Here is a 19,847-nt window from a genome sequence, read left to right as displayed (position 1 = left end):
TTCTATGACTGGGCTCACATGTGGGAAGCAGCAGGCGCTGAATCTATCCTGAGAACATGCACCGTGTGGGTGTATTCATGCCGCAGACACAAACTGGTGGAATTGTCATTCCATCTCCGCAGGCAATTCTGGGAGCTCGTTCTGCATGGAAGGCGGGAGGTCTGGAAATCTGGGAATTCTTGGTATCCTCCACTGATCTACAATTTCCTGGATTCTTTAGGGGAAATGGGCATCAAACCAATGCAAATTTGCAGTGCAATTAAGGCTGTGGTACGGAACAGCCTGCAATAATACAATGGCTGTGTGAGCGCCCCATGTTATTTTATTCTGTTATCGTTATTTCCCAAGTAGAAATTGCAAACTTGGGCAGGTCTTCTAAGAATCCTGCCGCTGAAGCCATGAAGACGCCTCCTACAGAACAGCATGTGGTCTTGGGGGAAAGGGAAAGGAAAAGAAGAAATGATTCAGTAAAAGATACAGGTAGTTGTTCTTGAGAAATGTTCTGTATTCTGATTTCTTTCTTGATTCTGTGCCCTGATGGATGAAAGAGTTTCACATTTGCAAAAAAGCATCCATATAAACAAATCAGTGTAAGATCAGTGACCCACGGGGGCAGGGCCCTGCGATCCATGGGGGGCGTCTGGAGGAGGCTTTGTCCCCGGGTGCCCTTTCCCATATCACTTTCAGGACTCCTATTTATAAGAACATGGTTAAAGCCACATGCAACTAGAAGAGGGAGTGAGGTCATGTGCCCTACGCCCCTCTTTCCCCCTCTAAAACTCTCTTCCCTATCAACTTTGATTGTGTTTCATCAGCAGTAGCTGACTTCAGCTGTGCTTCAGGGTACCAAGTGTTCCTTTTTAACCGAGATGGGAAGCATCAGATTCCAGCAGCCAGATCCCACAAGGAGAGTCTCTTGCAGGGTAGAAAGAACTTGATCAGTGCTAGTTTATACAAGCCTTTTACAAGGTTGCCTGTGAAGAGAAGGACTTAAATGCCGACTAGAAACCCATACGATAACCAAGCTTAGCACAATCAACAGCTAACCAAAGGAGAAGCCTGCTTGCCAAAAGTTTCATACCCACAGCCACACAGCCAAAGTTGAAGGTGCTTCTTCCATTGTTCGAAATCAACAGCAGAGAAGGCGCAATGGCAGGACAATGCAGCTCCAAGTACAAGGTATTATATGGACTGTGGATGCAAAACAAAATAATGATGATAGCAACAACAACAACAAACCGCAGTTGTGGTCCCAGTGATGGAGTGTCATACCAAAAAACCTTGGATGGCACCAGGAGCATAGCTTCATAAAACAGTGCCCGAGGCTCACCCTGGGTGCCACACCCTCCCCCAACAGCGGCTCCTCTGTTGAAACTCCCTGGGGGGTTCACGGCAGGGGTGCAGCTGAACCAGGGCCAGAGCAAGTAGGGAACTAAGCTTCTGGGCGCAGCGTGTATCCTTTCCACCCGGCCATGGCTGCCTGTCAGGATGAAAGCCCATCCAGTCTATCTTTAAAAAACCTCCAAAGAAGGAGACTCCACCACACTCTGAGGCAGTGCATTCCACTGTCGAATCAGCCCTACTAGTCTAGAAGTTTTCCTGATAAGTTTTAGGTGGAATCTCCTTTTCCTTCGGGCTTTGAACTCCATTAATACTCTCTAGTCCTAGTCTCTGGAGCCGCAGAAAACAAGCTTGCTCCCTCAGCAACATGACATCTAAACCGGGCTATCATGTCATCTCTTAACCTTCTCTTCACCAGACTAAACATCCCCAGCTCCCTAAGTCTCTCCTCATAGGGCATGGACTCCAGACCTTTGACCATTTCGGTTGCCCTCCTCTGGACCCGTTCCAGCTTGTCAATTTGACTTAGGACACATGTGACTGGACAAACAGGCACGACCTCTCCCCTGCCTCCCATCATCTGTACCTGTACTGCAAGTTTTCGGGTCCTTTCTTCTCATCTATAGCCCCACTTGCCACCAGGCAGGGTATGACATATCTCTCAAATTGTTTCGTGAAATTCCGGATCAGGTTCACATGAGCTGCAATATATTCTTCTGAACTTGAAAGGCAAAAGCACACATTCACAGTGAGAAGACAGTCATTTCACGTGCTCTGTTGAAGATGGTTCAGGCTAGTCCAGACTTCTTAGCTCACAGAGGCTAAGCAAGGTCAGCCCTGGTTAATAATTAGATGGGAGCTGCTCCCCCCCCCCCCCCACGGCAGTCCAGGGAAGCTATGAAGAGGTAGGCTATGACAAAATGCTTCTGTGTCTTGCCTTGAAAATCTCTGTGAGTCAGTTGCAACTTGACAGGACTTTTCACCACCTTTAGGAGAACCTGTGGAACATTTCTTGCCCAAATGGTCACCCTCTCCCTCTAACAGATTTCAAAACTGCTTGGCCTTCTTTTTTAAGGAGAAGTGTTCCAGAATACTGGACAATGAACCTTTAGTCTGATCCGAAAGGGCTATTCTTATGCTTTGGTGGTGCTGTTGGTTACATCAAGAAAGAACCGCTGGATTTATATCCTGCCTCTGAGCTCAGACCACTTGGGTGAGCATTGTGGGAAACAGGATGCTAGACCTGGGAAACCCTCCTTTTCATGTGTTTATTTGTTTAAATATGGGCTATACGGGCACAGGGTGGCTTACAAAAGTCAGTTAGGTAAAACAACAAAATCAATAATTAGACCATTCTGATCCACATCTCAGCATTACTGGCATTCTTTACTGGAAGGGGAAAGTAGAGATATATTTTGACAAAGTTTGAGAAAGGCTTGTATTAGACTAGTTAAGAATAGGCTCTTGGGTCTTGATTTTCATAATTTGACTCGTGCTGCCAAGACAACCTGTTCTCCGACTACATTATTAATCCCATGCGAGCGTGGAATTATGGCATCATATCTTCGTCTGCTGATTAATCCCACCCAGAGGAGAACCTTGGCTACTGCAAGATGTAATGTGCTGCCATCAGCTCTGCTGGAGGGAAGATTTAAGAATATGGAACGTTCTAAAAGAGTTTGTTCATGTGATAGGACTACGGTTGAAACACTTGACCATTCTTTGTTTCTATGCCCTAAATACAATAAGATACACATGAAATACATGAATTCCATTTTCTTGCAATGTTCTCAGTGGCATGAGTGTTATAAGATACCCAATCTCCTGAACAGCTCTGATGTGCTCTTTTGTGAAAGTGTTGCAAATTTTATACTGGAAATTAGTAATTTTAGCAATTTTAACTGTATTTCTTAACCTTGTTTTGTTTTAAAAATTTTGTCCTGTTTTATATGCCAATAAAGGCTTGTGTGTGTGTAGTATTAGATCTGCCAGGCAGAAGACCTCCTTCCCAACACTCCTCTGTTTGCTTATTTTTCCTCCTATTTATCAGTCCTTCTTAGTTTGAAAGAGGATGTTCAGAGAAGGTTTTAATTTTTTGCCTCTCATTTATGGCAGAGCCATAAGAGCACATGTGGGTGGGCGACGGCTGCTTTTCTATGCATACACACAATACCAAAGTTCAGAGCTTTGATGCACAATGTCACGCTGGGCTAGACAGTTGAAGTCTCTGGCCTTGGACTGTGCATCAAAAGATACCAGGGCGAAGATATCCCCGCCACATCTTTTCACAGTTTAATCATGAGCCACAAAACCTCTCTTTACTAAGCTTCAGGGGCTTCAAAGCAGTCTCTGTTTGTCATGAACTGCAGTTTGTCGCAACGGCAGATTAGAAGAAGGAACATGTGCATGGGGCCTCGGGATGTTGAATGAGTCGCACAGAAATTCTGGTTCTCGTCAGGACTAATAAGGTGGCCAGTTCAATACAATAATACCTCTGCTAACTTTAGCAACTCTCATGCATCTGAAACTGTTGCAAAAGAGATGCAACTTGGTGTGAAGTTGGACCAGCACGGGGAGTCTACATGGATCCCTGAAGTCAACCCAAAATGTGTACTGTGGGGGGTTGCCTTTGAAAAATGCTCAGGAACAGACTGGTCCAGAATAAGGCATCCTGACTTTTGATCAAATTGGTCTCTGTGCATTAACATTACATAGAATCATGGAAAAGACCCCAAGGGCCATCCAGTCCAACCCCCTGCTATGCAGGAACACACAATCAAAGCACTCCCAACATATGATCATCCAGCCTCTGCTTAAAAACCTCCAAATAAGGAGACTCCACTACTCTCCAAGGCAATGAATTCCACTGTTGAACAGTCCTGACAGTCAGGAAGTTCTTCCAAATGTTCAGGTGGAATCTCTTTTCCTGCACTTTGAGTCCATGACTCCATGTCCTAGTCTCTGAGGCAGCAGAAAACAAGTTTGCTCTCTCTTTGACATGGCATCCCTTCAAATATTTAAACATAGCTATTGTGTGCCCCCTTAACCTTCACTTCTTTAGACTAAACATGGATTCCAGACCCTTGACCATTTCGGTTGCCCTCCTCTGGACACGTTCCAGCTTGCCAATGTCCTTCTTAAACTGCAGTGCCCAGAACTGAACACATCTGTCCTTAAGAATCTGCGCTGGTTGCCAGTTAGACTCTGGGTCTGGGTGCCTTGTGTAAGCCAACTGCCACCTGCTGAGGATTCAGATGGCTTTCCTGGAGACAGGCCCAGAATACCTGAGGGCAGTGGTGGGATTCAAATAATTTAACAACTGGTTGTTTACAAGCACCATTTTAACAACCGGTTCTGCTGAAGTGGTGCGAACCGGCTGAATCCCACCACTGCCTGAGGGGCCTGCAAAGCGCCTGGCTCTCTTCCTCCCCTGTTGCTTTCCTACGTTTCTCACCTGTCCTTAGGACCAAGCTGTTCCCATTCTTCCTCCTCAAAACCACTCTGGAAAATTAGCCGCTAAGCAAAACATGATAATAGAAAACAAGGAAGAAAAGTGTCTGGGGGTGCCCTGTCCCTGTCCAGCTGTCTCTGCTCCTCTTCGGAGGAGCCCCCATATTGATCAATAGTCACAACGTGGCTCTTACATGGCTACTAGCAATGAGTGCAGTAGACAGCCAGACCCTAAGGTCCTGGGACCAAATCAAGGTGTTGCTTTAGATCTTCCAAACTTTTCATGCGTGGCATAATGCAGTTGTTGCAGTTCTGTGATCTTTATTATTATAAATTGCTTTTCTCACCCTGGAACAGTGGCAGGACACACGGGGTTCCAAAAGTCTCCTGTGCAGGCAGCAAGCAGACCCAGATCTGCTTTAGCTCTCTGTTAGCCTGTTTTCTACTTGCTTGCCTAGTGACTTTCCTCTTTCCCCCCACTATGCGTCACCCTTGCTGTGGGTGGCACCCTATCAATGAAACAGGTGGGCTCATGACTGACGGGATCCATCCACACCGGGACAGGTGGCAGATACATGAACCGGAGAAAGGCCTCACCTGACCAGGATGTTTTCCGGTTCGGGTATCTCAAACACTTTCAGGGCGTGTTTGCTGTATCTTTCCCTCGAAGGTTGGCAAATATAGAAGCTGCTTCCAAGTCTCCTGCGCCCAGCCAGGGAGTCCTCTTTCTTCCTCTGTCATGAAAAGAAGGAGGGGAAGGGGAAGCAAAGCATTCACGCAATGTGATTGAGCAAGGCCCCCGAGCACTTCTACCTACTCCAGTTGATTCCTTCTACTGCCCCAGCTAAATGGTTAGTCTGGTGCCTCATGCTTGCTACTCCATAACCTGACACTTCAGCTAATGTGCATGTGCTTAGACCTCAAGAGAGCTGAATGGCTCTACTGACATCCCTCCCCATTCTCATTTCCTTCTGAAGCTCCCCAGTGGTCCAGTCACCACGGAAGTCTTCTTGTGCATCTTAGCCAGTCTTAGAGATTCAACATGGTGGCAAAGGAGATAAGAACAGGTGGACTCTAATCTGGAGAACCGGGTTTGATTCCCTGCTCCTCCACCTGAGTGGCAGGCTCTTGTCTGGTGAACTGGAATTGTTTCCTCGCTCCTCCACACAAAGCCTGTTGGGTGACCTTGGGCCAGTCACAGTTCTCTCAGAACTCTCCCAGCCCCACCTAGCTCACAAGGTGTCTATGATGGGGAGAGGAAGGGAAAGGAGTTTGTCAGCCCCTTTGAGTCTCCTTACAAGTCAGAAAGGCGGGGTATAAATCCAATCTCTTCTTCTTCTAGCAATAAGCAAGGCAGAAGAAGCACAGATTACTCTTTTACACACACACACACACACACACACACACACACACACACACACACACACACACACACACACACACACACACACACACACACGTGTACATACCTGGAATTCCAGCTCCCGGGCCCTCAGCACCCTCATTTCAGCAGCCCGGCGCATCATTTCAACTGCTTCTTGCTTGATCAGCTGTTCGCCCAACACTGGGCGGAAGGACACTTCCACCAAGCACTTCTGGGATTGAACAAGAACCAGAGACCCAATGAGAATGAGGTGGCAGAGATGGTACCACTCAATTTGGGAAACGGAGAAAGACAATACAAAATCTACTGCAGAGGCCAGATCTATCCTCTTTCTAGACAGATAACCCTGTTTGTCATAAACTGAGTCCTGCCGCAGCAACCCAATAATCTATCTAACTCAGCATCCTGCTTTGACCTGCAATCAATCAACCTGTGCCTCTAGAAGGCTCAGCAGCAGGGCATGCGTTGAATGATTTGGAGAACACAGTGCTGTCACTGCTAGAATTATAGCAGGCTTCTTTATCAACGCATGACATATAGATGACAACTGCGTATGGACTCCCCTTTCCAAATTTGGAAACTGTTTACAGAAATACATGTGTTAGATCTGACACCGCTGCTGTTATATTTTGGTCTACATGCATACATCTTCCCTTTTTAAAAATCTTACTTAGTTGTGGGATTTAAAGTCCGCTACATAGAGGAAGACTTAAAGGTCTTCTAAGCGATAAGAGGTTCTGTACCTGTAGCATAGGACAGCTGGATTCCTCCCACACATTCTCCTGAACTGTTTATTACACCAAGAACTCCGATCCAGTCTGTTATCCCAAGGCTTAGACTCTATGATTGATTATACTGAATCAGATAAAGTAGTTACGCTTTTAAATTGTCAGGATTTTCATTGTTGCCTTATAGTGGCAAAGTTTTTGTCAGAAGTTTGTAAACTGAATGTATGACAAACGTGAAGTTTTTTACTATTCACTTTTTAACTGGAACTGTATTTTTATACTATTGTGTATATGCCAATAAAGGCTTATTGAATTGAATTGGATTTAAAGTCCCCCCACCTGTTGTTTTTTTGAAAGACAGAAAAGAGGAAAAAAAGAAATCTGCTTTAATGAGAAACTAAAGGGTGGCTGCAGGCCTTGCTGAAATTTCCACAGGCACCTTGTAGGTCAGGCTGAGGCTGTTAACCCCACTCTGTAGATTGGGGTGAGGAAATGAAGTTCAGAAAGACAGAACAAGACTCATGCTCTCTTTTCTGCACAACCAACCTATGGAATTCACTGCTGCCAGTTTTAGTGATGGTTGCTAGTTAAGAAGAGTAGTAGTAGTAGTAGTAGTAGTAGTAGTAGTAGTAGTAGTAGTAGTAGTAGTAGTAGTAGTAGTAGTAGTAGTAGTAGTTGTTGTTGTTGTTGTTGTTTGGATTTATATTCCCACTTTCTGGGTTTACTCAAAGGGGCTTACAATGTCCTGTCACTTGCCTTCTGGATCTTCAGCCTGCACCCAGAGAATTTACCTTTCCAGGCAGAATTGTTCCAACACATGGCATGATTGTAATGGGAGAGCCTTCAGGGATGATGAACTGGAAGGAAGTGGGTCCGACGGGGGCAATGTCTCCCTTGCCGATCCTTGGGACGGCGTGACTGAACTGATTGAGGCTGACGTGGTTATTGATTACAAAGAGGGTGGCTGTCGACACATCATTGAGAGCGGTGGCGGAAAACTGAACCAAGGAATGCGAGAGCTCCAGAGGAGGGTGGACGCCGATGGCTTTGCACAACAGCTTGAATTGTCTAAAGATAGAATGCAGCAGAAATGGGTGCACCAACACAAAAGTCAGCCCTGGTTGCCTTAGAATAGTCTTGGGTTATAGGGAACCTGCGGCTTTCCGATGTTCAGGAACATAGGCGATTCCATCAGTTTCTACCACATGGAACTACAATTGGCCGTAAACTGCTGGTAAGGTGGATCAGATGGAATTGTAGTTCCCAAAACTGATGAGTGGATTCTGAGAGCCACTGCAGGTTCTGGCCTACCCCTGGTCTCAATAGTATAAGCCTGGTATTCCACTTCTTACTTTCCCCAACAGCAGAGTATTCCTGCTGCTCATTCTGAACTGCATAGTACCCCATGAGCATTGTTTGGTTTCCTGTGATGCTTAAAATGGTGTTCATAGAATACCCCACAAATCCATTTTTGGGATGGAATGACAGCAAAGAAGGATCTAAAATAAATTAAAATACATTAAATTAAATAGCAACTAGGGGTGAGCTCATTAAAAAAAAATTCTGTATATTTTGGGTTCGGATTTTAAAAGCCGGGAATTTTTCAGTAAAGTCAGCTTTGTTCGCCTTTTTACTCGAATATTTCAGATTTTAAAAATCCAAACCCAAAATTTACTCAGTAAAAAAAAATATTCTTCCCCTACCCCCCACCATTTCCACGGAGTCCATGGTGGCAGGGGTGGGGAGGTGGAGCTTGAGCTCCAGCCAAAAAAAAGCTGAAATATGATCAAGATTGCACTTTGGCTCTGTCCCGAAACTCTAACTCTAGGGTTTTTTTTCAGTAAAGGGACACCCAAAAGAAAGGGCTCAATATAGCTTTTTTTTTTTGGGGTTGGGGGTGATTCGGTTTTACCCCTAATAGGAACAGGCTGTAGAGGAGTTTAGTATGCCTTCCCATTCAAAATGCTTCTCCAGAAAACTCTTATCCTGAGAAGGCAGTCCAGCTACTGACCTGGGAAGCATAAACACAGGTTTGAGAGAAGTCTACCTTCCTTCCGCGCCATACCATTGTGCTTGAGAATCCCCATTTACATGCACTCCTGCACCAACCTATTGATCTCAGTCTTGCAGGTCAGCTCAAAGCTGTATTCCTTTGCTTTGTTGGCTTTGAAGATGATGTCCAGGCTCAAACTTTCAAGGGGGAGAAGAGTTCCAAATCCATCATTGGGCTGAATTTCTACAAACTTTTTAAGGATAGGCAAAAAAGAAAATGAATGAGTTAAGGGATACGTCACACGGGGACTGGATATATGAAATCCAGAACACTTTGTTCACTTTGTCCTATTGTGTACGGATGCTCAGGTCCAGGGCTAAACACCCCCCACTAAACAAATTACACAAAATAGGAAAAAATGCATAATATATGATGCAGCCTCTGAGAAATCAAGCATGTTTGTGCTCCATCTGCCAAATGTATAGTTTGCAGAGCACAACTTTTCCTGGGCATGGTGTGTTAATGTAAATTTGCAGTGTTCGACAGTGGAATTCACTGCCTCAGGGTGTGGTGGAGTCTCCTTCTTTGGAGGTTTTTAAACTGAAGTTGGATGGCCACTTGTCCAGGAGTGCTTTGATTGTGTGTTCCTGCATTGCAGGGGGTTGGACTTGATGACCTGTGGGGTCTCTTCCAACTCTATGATTCTATGATTCAAGAAATAGCCATAATCTATTGGAACAAGAACAAGGAACCCACAAGTCTTCATGTATATGTGAAGTTACAAATCAAGTCTCAGGACTTCTACTTTCTGGAGTGACTTCCCCTGACTCCATTAAATAGGCTGGACTGGAAGAACAGTGAAGTCTTTGACATCAGACTCGAACAAATGATAGGAAGCAACCATATTTCTCCGTGTGTTAAGTGCCATTAAATCACGCCTGACTCATGTCAACCCTTTGAATCAATGTCCTCCAAAACGTTCTATCATCAACAGCCTTGCTCAGGCCTTGAAAACCGATGGCCTTTATAGAGCCAATCCATCTCATGTTGGGTCTTCCCCTTTTCCTGCCACCTGAACTACAGAGGGATCAGTTCTCTCTTTTGCACACGTATGCCCATAAGCCAATTGCAATTCATTCTCTTCTCGACAGCGACTTCTCAAGGACCATGTGTGCTTTGCTGGGAACGCAAACCCCAATCATTCAGTCTCTTTACATAAATAATAAATACAATTATTATCCAAGAAACAACTGCATACCTCTGGGAGTCCTACAAAGCCAAACTCCTGAGATAGAATAGATTTGTTTTTGAGTGTGATTGTGGTCTGCACTGCTTCGTAGATAGAGCAGTATCCAAAATCTACTTCTGCTGGATCGATCTCCAGGTCTGAGGTGGTGACAACCGCATGGACGGTGAATTGAACTGGCTTCCTCTGAAACAAAAACAGAGATTCCCAGGGTGAGAACCCTGGCCGACATCGGTGGGTCCTCTCCTCAAAGCCCTGAGAGTGTCCCTATTTTCTGGAATTTGGGATGAGCAGGTACTCCTTGTCCCTTTATTGCCCTTGATTTTCACTTGGCATTCCCCTCCAGCCTGTTACGTACTCCCTGCTTTTTGCTGCTATATACAGTGCTCCTTCCCACATTGTGGCTTTGCAGTTTTGACTGACTGCAGGTGGAAAGTCCCACTCCCCACAACTGTGCTTATCTGGAGACCAGGGCAGGGGAGAGGCACCGTAAAGAGGGAGGAAGGGCCAGAGGGAGGGAGGAAAAAACCCTGGTCCTGGGGCAGAGCTTGCAGGTACTGAAAGTGAGAAATTGTAACAGAGTTTTTTGCACATTCTTGGCAAGCAGCCAGCATGCTCCAATGCTCATTGGCAAGGGGATGAGAGGACTGTGGAAACATATATCCACAGTCCTCTATGAGTCCACAACCCTCAGGGAAATCTTATGAGCCTAGCCTGGCTCACTCAACTCCTGTTGCCTTGGAAAATGGCCTTGTGTCAAGAAGGGACTTGACCTTTTCCAAGGTTGAGGTGGTCACCAGTTCACTCCCGCTGGTGCTGACAAAAAGCTGCTGAGGGCCAGTGTTTCTCTGCTGGTCCTCCTAGCAAGTGAGGCCTAGCTGTCATTCCCAGCTCAGAAGGGTGCAGCCCTGCTCATCAGATCAGCAGGTGGGGAACTGCCTCCCAGGTGACTAATGAGCAGGCCACCAGCAATAAATGACCTAGGAAGTAGTACCTAAATGTGCTTATTTCCCCTCTTCTCTTTCTGTCCTCTTTTTCTTTTCTGTTAAATCACTTTGGAAACATCGCTTTGAGTTGTAAACTACCTTGAACGCAATGGCAGAAAGGTGGCTTATAAACAAATCAAATTAATTCATGCCCTGCATGCAAAAAGTCTCAGTTTAATCATGAGCATCTCTGGCTGAAGGATTTTAGGTAGCGGTTTTAGGAAGGAGCCCAGAGAACAAACTGGCCGGCTCAGCATAAGAGACTTTTGTGAGCATGATGAGCAGTTGAATACCACCGACCTGATCTGAAACAACTATTGTCATTGGGACTTCCAAGACTCTGGTTTGTTTGTCAAAGTACTTTCCCGCATCTTCTGGAAGAGATTTCCTGAAACAGGAAAGTAATGCATATTCATTAGACACCTAAGACGACAAAATCAAAGGGATCCAATGTTAAGGATGTCTTTAAGCTCTTTATTTCTGAAGGAGCTAATAAAATCCTTGAGGGTTTAAACTACACGAGAATTACAGGAATGCAAAACAAAGTTATCTTGTTTAGAGGGATTGTCCTGGAAAGAGAGAGGGCTATTATTTGGAAAACATGTTGTCTCAGTACCCTGTTCAAAACAGAACATCGGGACCCCAAAAGAAGACTCCCTGTGTTCCCTAATTATTCAAATCTCCTTTAAACATCTCAGATTTCAGCTTGCAGTCAGTTACATTACCAGACTGAACCACAGTGGGTTGGGAGAACCCTGTTTTTAAGACAGCTGTGTTGCTACCCATCCTGTCAACCCTTGAGGTGACTAGTATTGCCTTGCCAAAATGCGGAGCCTGTTCTCTGCATTGGCTAGTGTACCCACAAGGACAGTAAAATCTTGTCTGGACTTGCCCTTGCCCATATCTGCCTTGCAAAATACCTGTTTCACACTCTTCCTAAAGGGATTAAGAAAAAAACCCTAATGCCTCTGTCTTGGAAAGCATTCCCATCTCCAGCCCTGGACTAGCCACCCTACAAAAGACTTGCTAAACAATTTGTCCAGACTTTTTCCTTTGACTAATTTCTCTCTAAAGAATGCTTTATTTACATTTTCATTGTTTAACAGCTGTAATTTAATCAGATATCTTCCCCCTTTTGGACACTCCAAGATCAGCCACTTAAACCAAGTGCTCAACCCATTAGACGAATATCTCAATACTTAAATTTTATGTCTCTCTTGTCTTTCCCTGGAAAGGCAAGACTCTCCTTTGCCCCAGGAAGATTAAGGCTCTAATAGCATCACCATAGGGCCCATTTTCCCCCCTATAAAATAGCCCCTCTCCCAGCACCCAGTATTTCTGAGCTTGCTGTTGCCTAGCACCTGCTTTCTACCCCACTTCTTTGGAACCCAGTGCAGGTCGCTGAACTCTGCTTCACAGACCCAAAGCCACTTCGGGATCTGGTACAGTGTTACCACTAAGAATTCCCCCAATTCCTATCCCCTTTAATACTGCTTATATCCTAAAACTGTGTGTGTGTGGTCTGCTGCTTTGATAAAAGTGTTAAACTTTACCTCACTTGCCTGCGGATTTCTTGCAAAAGCTGACTTCTGTATACAAAGACAATAAATATCCAGAGCTTGCTTGACCTTTCGCGAAGCCAAGAGTCTGCCCTCACTAATTCACCACTCTAAAAGGGACAGACTCTCACCATTTTGGGTAACAGTTAGGTCCTGCTTATGAGAAAACTCAGAATATACTGCTTTTGTTCTATAATTATAAATCACCAGCATTTCCAACTGTGGAGGAGCCTGTGGATTAAACGCACCATGAAATCATATCCTGTTGAAATGACTGACAAGAGTTGGAAGAGATCAAAAGAAAGTCTGACCATTTTATGGGAGGCTGGGCCATCCATGCCCACGGAGGCCCGCCCTCAATCGACCTACGCCTCAGCATGATGGGAGCTGAGAGCAGGTGCATTGTGGAAAGGTACCTGCAGAGCCAATTGCTCCAAATGACTCAACCAAGGGAACAGTATCTGAAAAGCCACAGTAACTTCTCACGGCAGCCATGCGCCGACCATCTGGTCCCCAGGTTGCCACCTTGCCAAAAGGCAGGGGTGGATGGAAAATGGGGGAGAGTGTGATAGATCATTTGTATATTTAAACTGAAGGAATTCAAATATGCAGCAAACTGCACGTGCGCTGTGGATTCAGAAGCAAGAAACACAAAGCAAAACAACAGGGACTTTCAAACAACAGGGTTTGATTCCCCATTCCTCCACCTGAGTGGCGGAGGCTTATCTGGTGAACCAGAGGTGTTTCCGCACTCCTACATTCCTGCTGGGTGACCTTGGGCTAGTCACAGTTCTTCGGAACTCTCTCAGCCCCACCTGCCTCACAAGGTGTCTGTTGTGGGGAGAGGCGGTGAAGGGAGCTTGTAAGCCACCTTGAGTCTTGAGTCTCCTTACAGGAGAGAAAGCAGGGGTATAAATCCAAACTCCCCCTCCCCTTCTTCCTCTTCTCCTAATGCACTAGTTCTATTTTAGCAATAACTCGAAAATGTGGACTTTGTGATGTAAAATTGTTCTACTAATAAAAATTTCAATTGGGGAGAAAAAAATGTGGGGAGAAAATTTGGACGAGGAGAATCTCTGGAGCAGTCTTAAAACCATTAACAGGTTTCAGACGTCATTGTCCACTGCCGCCTAACCTGTAACATCAACAAATATAAAAGGCACAGTTAAAATCACTCCGGTAGATTTTGCCCACGCAAAAAATGTCCAAATCCGGATTCGTTTTGTGCAAGGTTGTATTTTTTCAGTGCCAATCCCAAGCAGGAATTACAAAAACTGAACACTGACGGGCCCTGCCTGCTATTTCTATGCCTGTAATTCTCATTAATGCCCCATAAGTGTTTTCAGCTTGCATTATGAAAGGAGCTGATTAAGGGGCTATGTTGTATTTACCAGCATTTTAAGACAGTATTAGCCGATATGTTGCTCTCTCCCCAGCAAAACACTGATGGCTATAAATAGGGCTTTCGAAAGTTGCTTTGTAATCAGTATGGAAGCTTCCTCGGGCCCAGCTGCAGCCGGGAGCACAGATGAGAGACCCATCTTGAGCAATCTGTTCCTTTTGACATTGACGTTAATTAATTACCAGCTCCTCTGAGTCAGTATCAATGGGACGGCAATGCCATGCAGCTAGAGAAAGACAAGAGGGTGCGGGAGAAGTTGAAGGCCATCCCTGTCAGCCTGGTTACCTGCCATGCAGAAGGGAGGTGTAGGTTTAGGCATGCCAGAGCCTCTTGCCAGCACAAGCCCAGATAGAGAGTTGGAGCCAAATGAGTCCATGCACAGTATCATTTTTAGAGTTCTCTCCCTATTTATAATCTGTGAGCACCTAAAGCATGGGGTGGCATTCCCCCACCACCATGTCTCCATGGAGACCACGTTTCATCTGCCAGTCTTCTGCTCTCAGTCATCTGCTTGGAATGCAGGAGGTCACGCAGTTCCCACCCCCTCCTCAATGGGATGCATAATACAGTTGGAACGACAAAAAAAATGTTGAAGTAGTGTGGTTTTCAAATCAGCCACAGGTCATAAGTGAAGAATCTTCAACTGGCGAACGAAAAGAAGAAGAAGAGTTTGGATTTATACCCCATCCTTCTCTCCTGTAATGAGACTCAAGGTGGCTTACAAGCTCCTTTCCCCTCCTCTCCCCACAACAGACACTTTGTGAGGTAGGTGGAGCTGAGAATGTTCCAAAGAACTGTGACTGGCCCAAGGTCACTCAGCAGGAATGTAGGAGGGCGGAAACATCTGGTTCATCAGATAAGCCTCTGCCACTTAGATGGAGGAGTGGAGAATCAAACCCAGTTCTCCTGATTAGAATCCACCTGCTCTTAACCACTACACCACGCTTAACCATTATACCATGAAGGCCAATCTGGGTATCCAAGGAACATGATCTCAGTAATAAAGAATGAGAGAAATGGGGTCCCTTGTTGAACGTCTGATCCCAGATTAAACCCCTAGCATTAGTAGTTAAAAGAATATCTCTCTCTCTCTCTCTCTCTCTCTCTCTCACACACACACACACACACACACACACACACACACACACACACACACACACACACACAGAGAGAGAGAGAGAGAGAGAGAGAGAGAGAGAGAGAGAGAGAGAGAGAGAGAGAGCTAGTGACAGTTAGAATAGACAATACTGGTCAAGCTGAACCAACAGTCTTCACAGGAGGCAACTTCATAAAGTCAACTGCTAGATTTGAGTTCGGTAGCACTTCAGAGAACACATCTTTTGAGGAATCAGCTTTTGAAAGTCAAAGCTCATACCCTGACAATTTTGTTCATCTCTAGGTTGCTACTGGCCTGAATACAGCTATTCTACAGCAGAGCAACACAGATACCCCTTAAAACTAGCTTCATATGTTCAAGTTTCTTTTTCTAAGACCATACATTTCTGAGAGAAGTATAAGAATGGTAGAGTTGGCCCCGGCTGGTATTTGGATGGGAGACAGCCAAGGATGTCCAGGGTTGCTATGCAGAGGCAGGTTACACCACCTGAAAACTCCGGGGGGGGGGGGGGAAAGGGTTACCATATCTCAACTATGACTTGAGGGCACTTTCCACCTTAAGGATTCACTGAATATATGGAAGTGTTTACGCTTGCAAGTCACACCACTGGCTCATCTCACAGTCCTTCACTCATCCCTTTCCAAAGCTGTTCAGGTCTTTCGACGTCAATGACGGCACTTTGAACTGGACCAGACCAGTGAAATTGCTATGCAAAAGCCTGATATTTCAGAGAAGGGTGATAGATTGTATAAATAAATCTTCTCGTTATCAAAAGCCTGATGAGACGGCCATCTTTTCATTGGATGCGACTACACAGGGGCCTTTGTTTGTTAGGGAAATGCTTCCGAGCCATCCATTTAATGGCAACTCAGCCTGCCTTGTAAGGACAGCAGAGCTGGGAAAGCATTTCCACAAAGGTACCAGCAGCTCAGCATTTTCAACACCTGGCTCTTCTCAGCATCCTTCTCTCAACCTTCCATGCCCCATTCCCGTCCCTTTAACTGATCTCTTTGTGGTGAGCCAGTCTGGGACTTATTTCGTGACTCCGAACTGCCTTAATCTCGTCAAATCTCCTTTTTGAAGCTTTCCTCCCATTTTTTTTTAAAAAAAACACATGCACACACATCCACAAATGCAGATTAACATTTTTTTAAAAAATCCAAGCTGTGTGCGCCTTTATCCACTTGACAAAACTGTAACAGTGTTTCACAACATTTGAAGTTTGGGGACTGGGAACTGTCATAACAACAGAATCTCCGTCTCTGCAATAGGGCAGGCATTCTCGGAGGAAGGAGCCACGGCATGCTTGCAATATACGGCAATACAGCCCTGGTAATTTATTCAAACAGCATATGAAAAGCTGTTTATATGGAGTCTGTCTGGCTCACTGTTGCCTTCCGCCTGGCAGTGACTCTCTATGGTCTATGGCCTCTATGGTGTTGAGAGCCAGCGTGGTGTAGTGGTTAAGAACAGGTGGATTCTAAGCTGGAGAACCGGGTTTGATTCCTCCCTCCTCCACCTGAGTTTTGCCTGGTGAACCAGATGTGTTTCCACACTCCTACATTCCTGCTGGGTGACCTTGGGGAGTAGTGTTTGTGCTTCAGATTCATCTGTTGTCCACCTCATGTATAGTGCACAAGTTTAAGGATATATATGTTTTAAATATTTTCATTAAAATGGAGATTTTAATCTTGTATTAGAACCAGACAGGGATATTGTGTTTTTGCTGGTGACCTTGGGCAAGTCACAGTTCTTTGGAACTGTCTCAGCCCCACCTGCCTCACAAGGTGTCTGTTGTGGGGAGAGGAAGGGAAAGGAGCTTGTAAGCCACCTTGAGTCTCCTTACAGGACAGAAAGGTGGGATATAAATCCAAACTCTCTTTCAGGAAGAGAAATGTCCATCCAAGAAATGTCCATCCCATGGAAAACCCTTTAACTGGAGTTGGCAGTGAACAGACACTGCTGTATGCAACTTGAGTAACAGATTCAGTCTCCCCCCTGAGAGATGAAGCTGCCTGACAAAATCAGACTATTGATGCACCTATCTTACTATTGCTTCCTTCAAGACTTCACACATTTCCCAATCCTGTTATTGAAGATCCTTTACCGGGCAGTGGCAGAATTCGAATACACGGTTTTCACGCCAAGCGAATGCTGTGCCACTAAGCTTTGGTGCCCAAATAGCTCTGCAAGCCCAGCAGGATTCCAGTTGGGTTTCGTGAAGCAATATTTCCCCTCCAATAAAAATTACTTTTGCGCTCATGCAGTTTTTCGTCCCCCTCAGAGCTGGGGACTCTCTGTGCCATGTTGAAAGCTTGCCAGAAGAGGGAGCTGTTGGCAGCTGGGTACCATTTTGGGACTTCAAGGATGCTAGCCAGGAGGAGGGATTGCACTCAGGGGTAGTCAGGTGACTCCAGGGGCCAATGATGTTTCACCTGGCCCAATAAATCCTCAGACTCTAGTCCACCTCTTTAAAACATGAACAAGGTCTTTAGAACAAACATTTCAGTCTGCTTGTCTGGTCTGCCTTCCCGTGGCTGTACTCTCAAACCACGTGCCCCTACAAAGGCTTAAAAAATGTCCTGCATGGGTAGACCTTGTAGTTTGTGGATGGCATTTAGGAGGCATGTTTGTGTGAGATAAAGAATGAGACAAACACTCCTCGGCTGCGCTTGCAAGATTGTGGGAAGACTTTTCATGCTTCAGCAGACACCACAGGGAAGGCATCGGTGGAAGAGATGTGATCCAAATCCATTTCCTTTCTGGGCACTTGGTAACTCATCCATATGCCAAGAGGAATGAGAATTGAGAGGGAGAAGAGCCACGAGCCTTTCATGGTAACCAGAGGAACATTTGAATAGACCATTTCATGTAGGATAAGCCCTGTTTTGGATGACCCAGGCTACGCAATTTCATCAGATCTCAGAAACTAACCAGGGTCTGCCCTGGTTAGTACTTGGGAAGGAGGCTACCAAAGAAGCCCAGGGTGGCCACATCAAGGCAGGCAACGGCAGACTACCTCTGAATGTCTCTTGCCTTCAGATTCACCAGACGTGGGTTGTGACTTGATGGCATATTTCACCACCAATGTAGGACAGGTCACCACTCATGCTCCACTTCATGTCTATGTTGTGTTTACACATGTTTTCCTGCCAACATAATTAATACTCCCCCCTCCCTGATTGCCCTGTGCTCAGGGAATCCAGGTCATTTCCCTCCTTTGCAGGCTCATCTGGACATAGCAATATAGACCAAGTGACATTCCCCACCCCACACAGAGCTTCCTCTTCCCATATAGAGCAGATTGAGCTGTTAGAGAAAGCCATGGCACAATGCAGGAGAAAGTACCAATAACCAAATGTTGCTCTAGAACAGAGGTATCAAACCCATTTGTTGTGAGGGCCGGATATGACATAAATGTGACTTGGTTGGGCCAGGCCTTGGTGGGAGGCTGCCTTCGCTGGTCCCAGAATGGCACTACTAGGTCTACCCATGGAATGGAGAAATGGTTTGGAACATACTTTGGCAGGAACTTCAGCTGCACACTGAAGGATGAATGGGCTTGAATGTAGCCTGTCTTTGGAAGCAGTTCCATGTGGTTGGCCAATTCATTGCAGACGTCAAACTTCAAGCGCAGGGCGGATGTAGCTCTGTGGAGGACAGGAAGACCTGAATAGTCTTTTGGCTGGCCAACTCTGCTGATAGACTTGATTTGATTCTTTGCTTACCTTTCCCCTGGTAGATTAGAAATGGAGCAATGCAGTGTGGCAGCAGAGGGGACTAAGGACTGGGAGATTACAATTATTAATTTTGCAAGGGGGGAACCATAAGGAATCAGAGGGTTCCATAGCACAACACAATGACATGACTGAACTGCGGGTCTAGATGAGAAATGTCGCTCTGAATTTCACTATATTGCAATTGCTTTGAGTACTGAAATTGAAGGAGAGGAGAGCAGGAATTTGCTCCTCTGTTCCTGAATCGCAGCAGTACAATGCTGTCTCTTCCCATGCTGTGTGGGAGTTGGAGAAACTGGATAATGCTCACAGCATGGCCCACGCAATCCTAATTTTGATACAAATCCCATTCTAAAATACAATAAGCCACTAAGGGCTCTGACCCCCTCACAGCTTGAACAGTTGTCCGTAATTAGGATCAGAAGGAGCAGTATTCCTCCAATCCCAACCAGTCCTCCTGCCAAGACACTTATAGCTTCAAAGGTTCATAATCTGAAGAAACTGATATAGCATCCTGGGTTGTAGTGGGCACCGAAATCAGGGTTGGCATGTACATCCTGTAAGATGCTTATCCCAATATCTCTCCTTTCAGATCCTACATGCTTTGGGTGGTCATGGAGGTCAAATTCCCTCCTCCATTCCCCTACCCCATTGCCCTCTGACTGATACACAACTGCTTTCACACTTCTATGAATCCATGCCCTACGAGGAGAGACTTAGGGAGCTGGGGATGTTTAGTTTGGTGAAGAGAAGGTTCAGAGGTGACATGATAGCCATGTTAAGATATCTGAAGGGATGTTATGTTGGTGAGGGAGCAAGCTTGTTTTCTGCTGCTCCAGAGACTAGGACCAGGAGTAATGGGTTCAAGGTGAAGGAAAAGAGATTCCACCTAAACATCAGGAAA

At 45.5% G+C, this 19,847-nt stretch overlaps 1 protein-coding gene across 2 annotated transcripts in view; it reads right to left on the bottom strand.

Moving 5' to 3' along the window:
- CFAP74 (cilia and flagella associated protein 74) overlaps positions 1-19,847 on the bottom strand; it is a 70,991-nt gene that overhangs the window by 12,280 nt on the left and 38,864 nt on the right. For both annotated transcript variants that reach the window (XM_048518467.1, XM_048518468.1), the window contains exons 22-31: positions 18,728-18,856; positions 11,429-11,516; positions 10,155-10,328; positions 9,013-9,146; positions 7,695-7,971; positions 6,261-6,386; positions 5,389-5,525; positions 1,928-2,062; positions 1,082-1,191; positions 479-534 (exon numbers count right to left, since the gene is read on the bottom strand). In XM_048518467.1, coding sequence (XP_048374424.1) covers positions 479-534; positions 1,082-1,191; positions 1,928-2,062; positions 5,389-5,525; positions 6,261-6,386; positions 7,695-7,971; positions 9,013-9,146; positions 10,155-10,328; positions 11,429-11,516; positions 18,728-18,856 — 1,366 coding nt within the window. The remainder of the gene's footprint in view (positions 1-478; positions 535-1,081; positions 1,192-1,927; positions 2,063-5,388; positions 5,526-6,260; positions 6,387-7,694; positions 7,972-9,012; positions 9,147-10,154; positions 10,329-11,428; positions 11,517-18,727; positions 18,857-19,847) is intronic.

This window comes from Sphaerodactylus townsendi, linkage group LG16 (assembly GCF_021028975.2).
Source record: "Sphaerodactylus townsendi isolate TG3544 linkage group LG16, MPM_Stown_v2.3, whole genome shotgun sequence".
Lineage (NCBI taxonomy): Eukaryota > Metazoa > Chordata > Lepidosauria > Squamata > Sphaerodactylidae > Sphaerodactylus > Sphaerodactylus townsendi.
The sequence above is the reverse complement of the archived record's forward strand: the minus strand, read 5'-3'. Positions and strand labels throughout refer to the sequence as shown.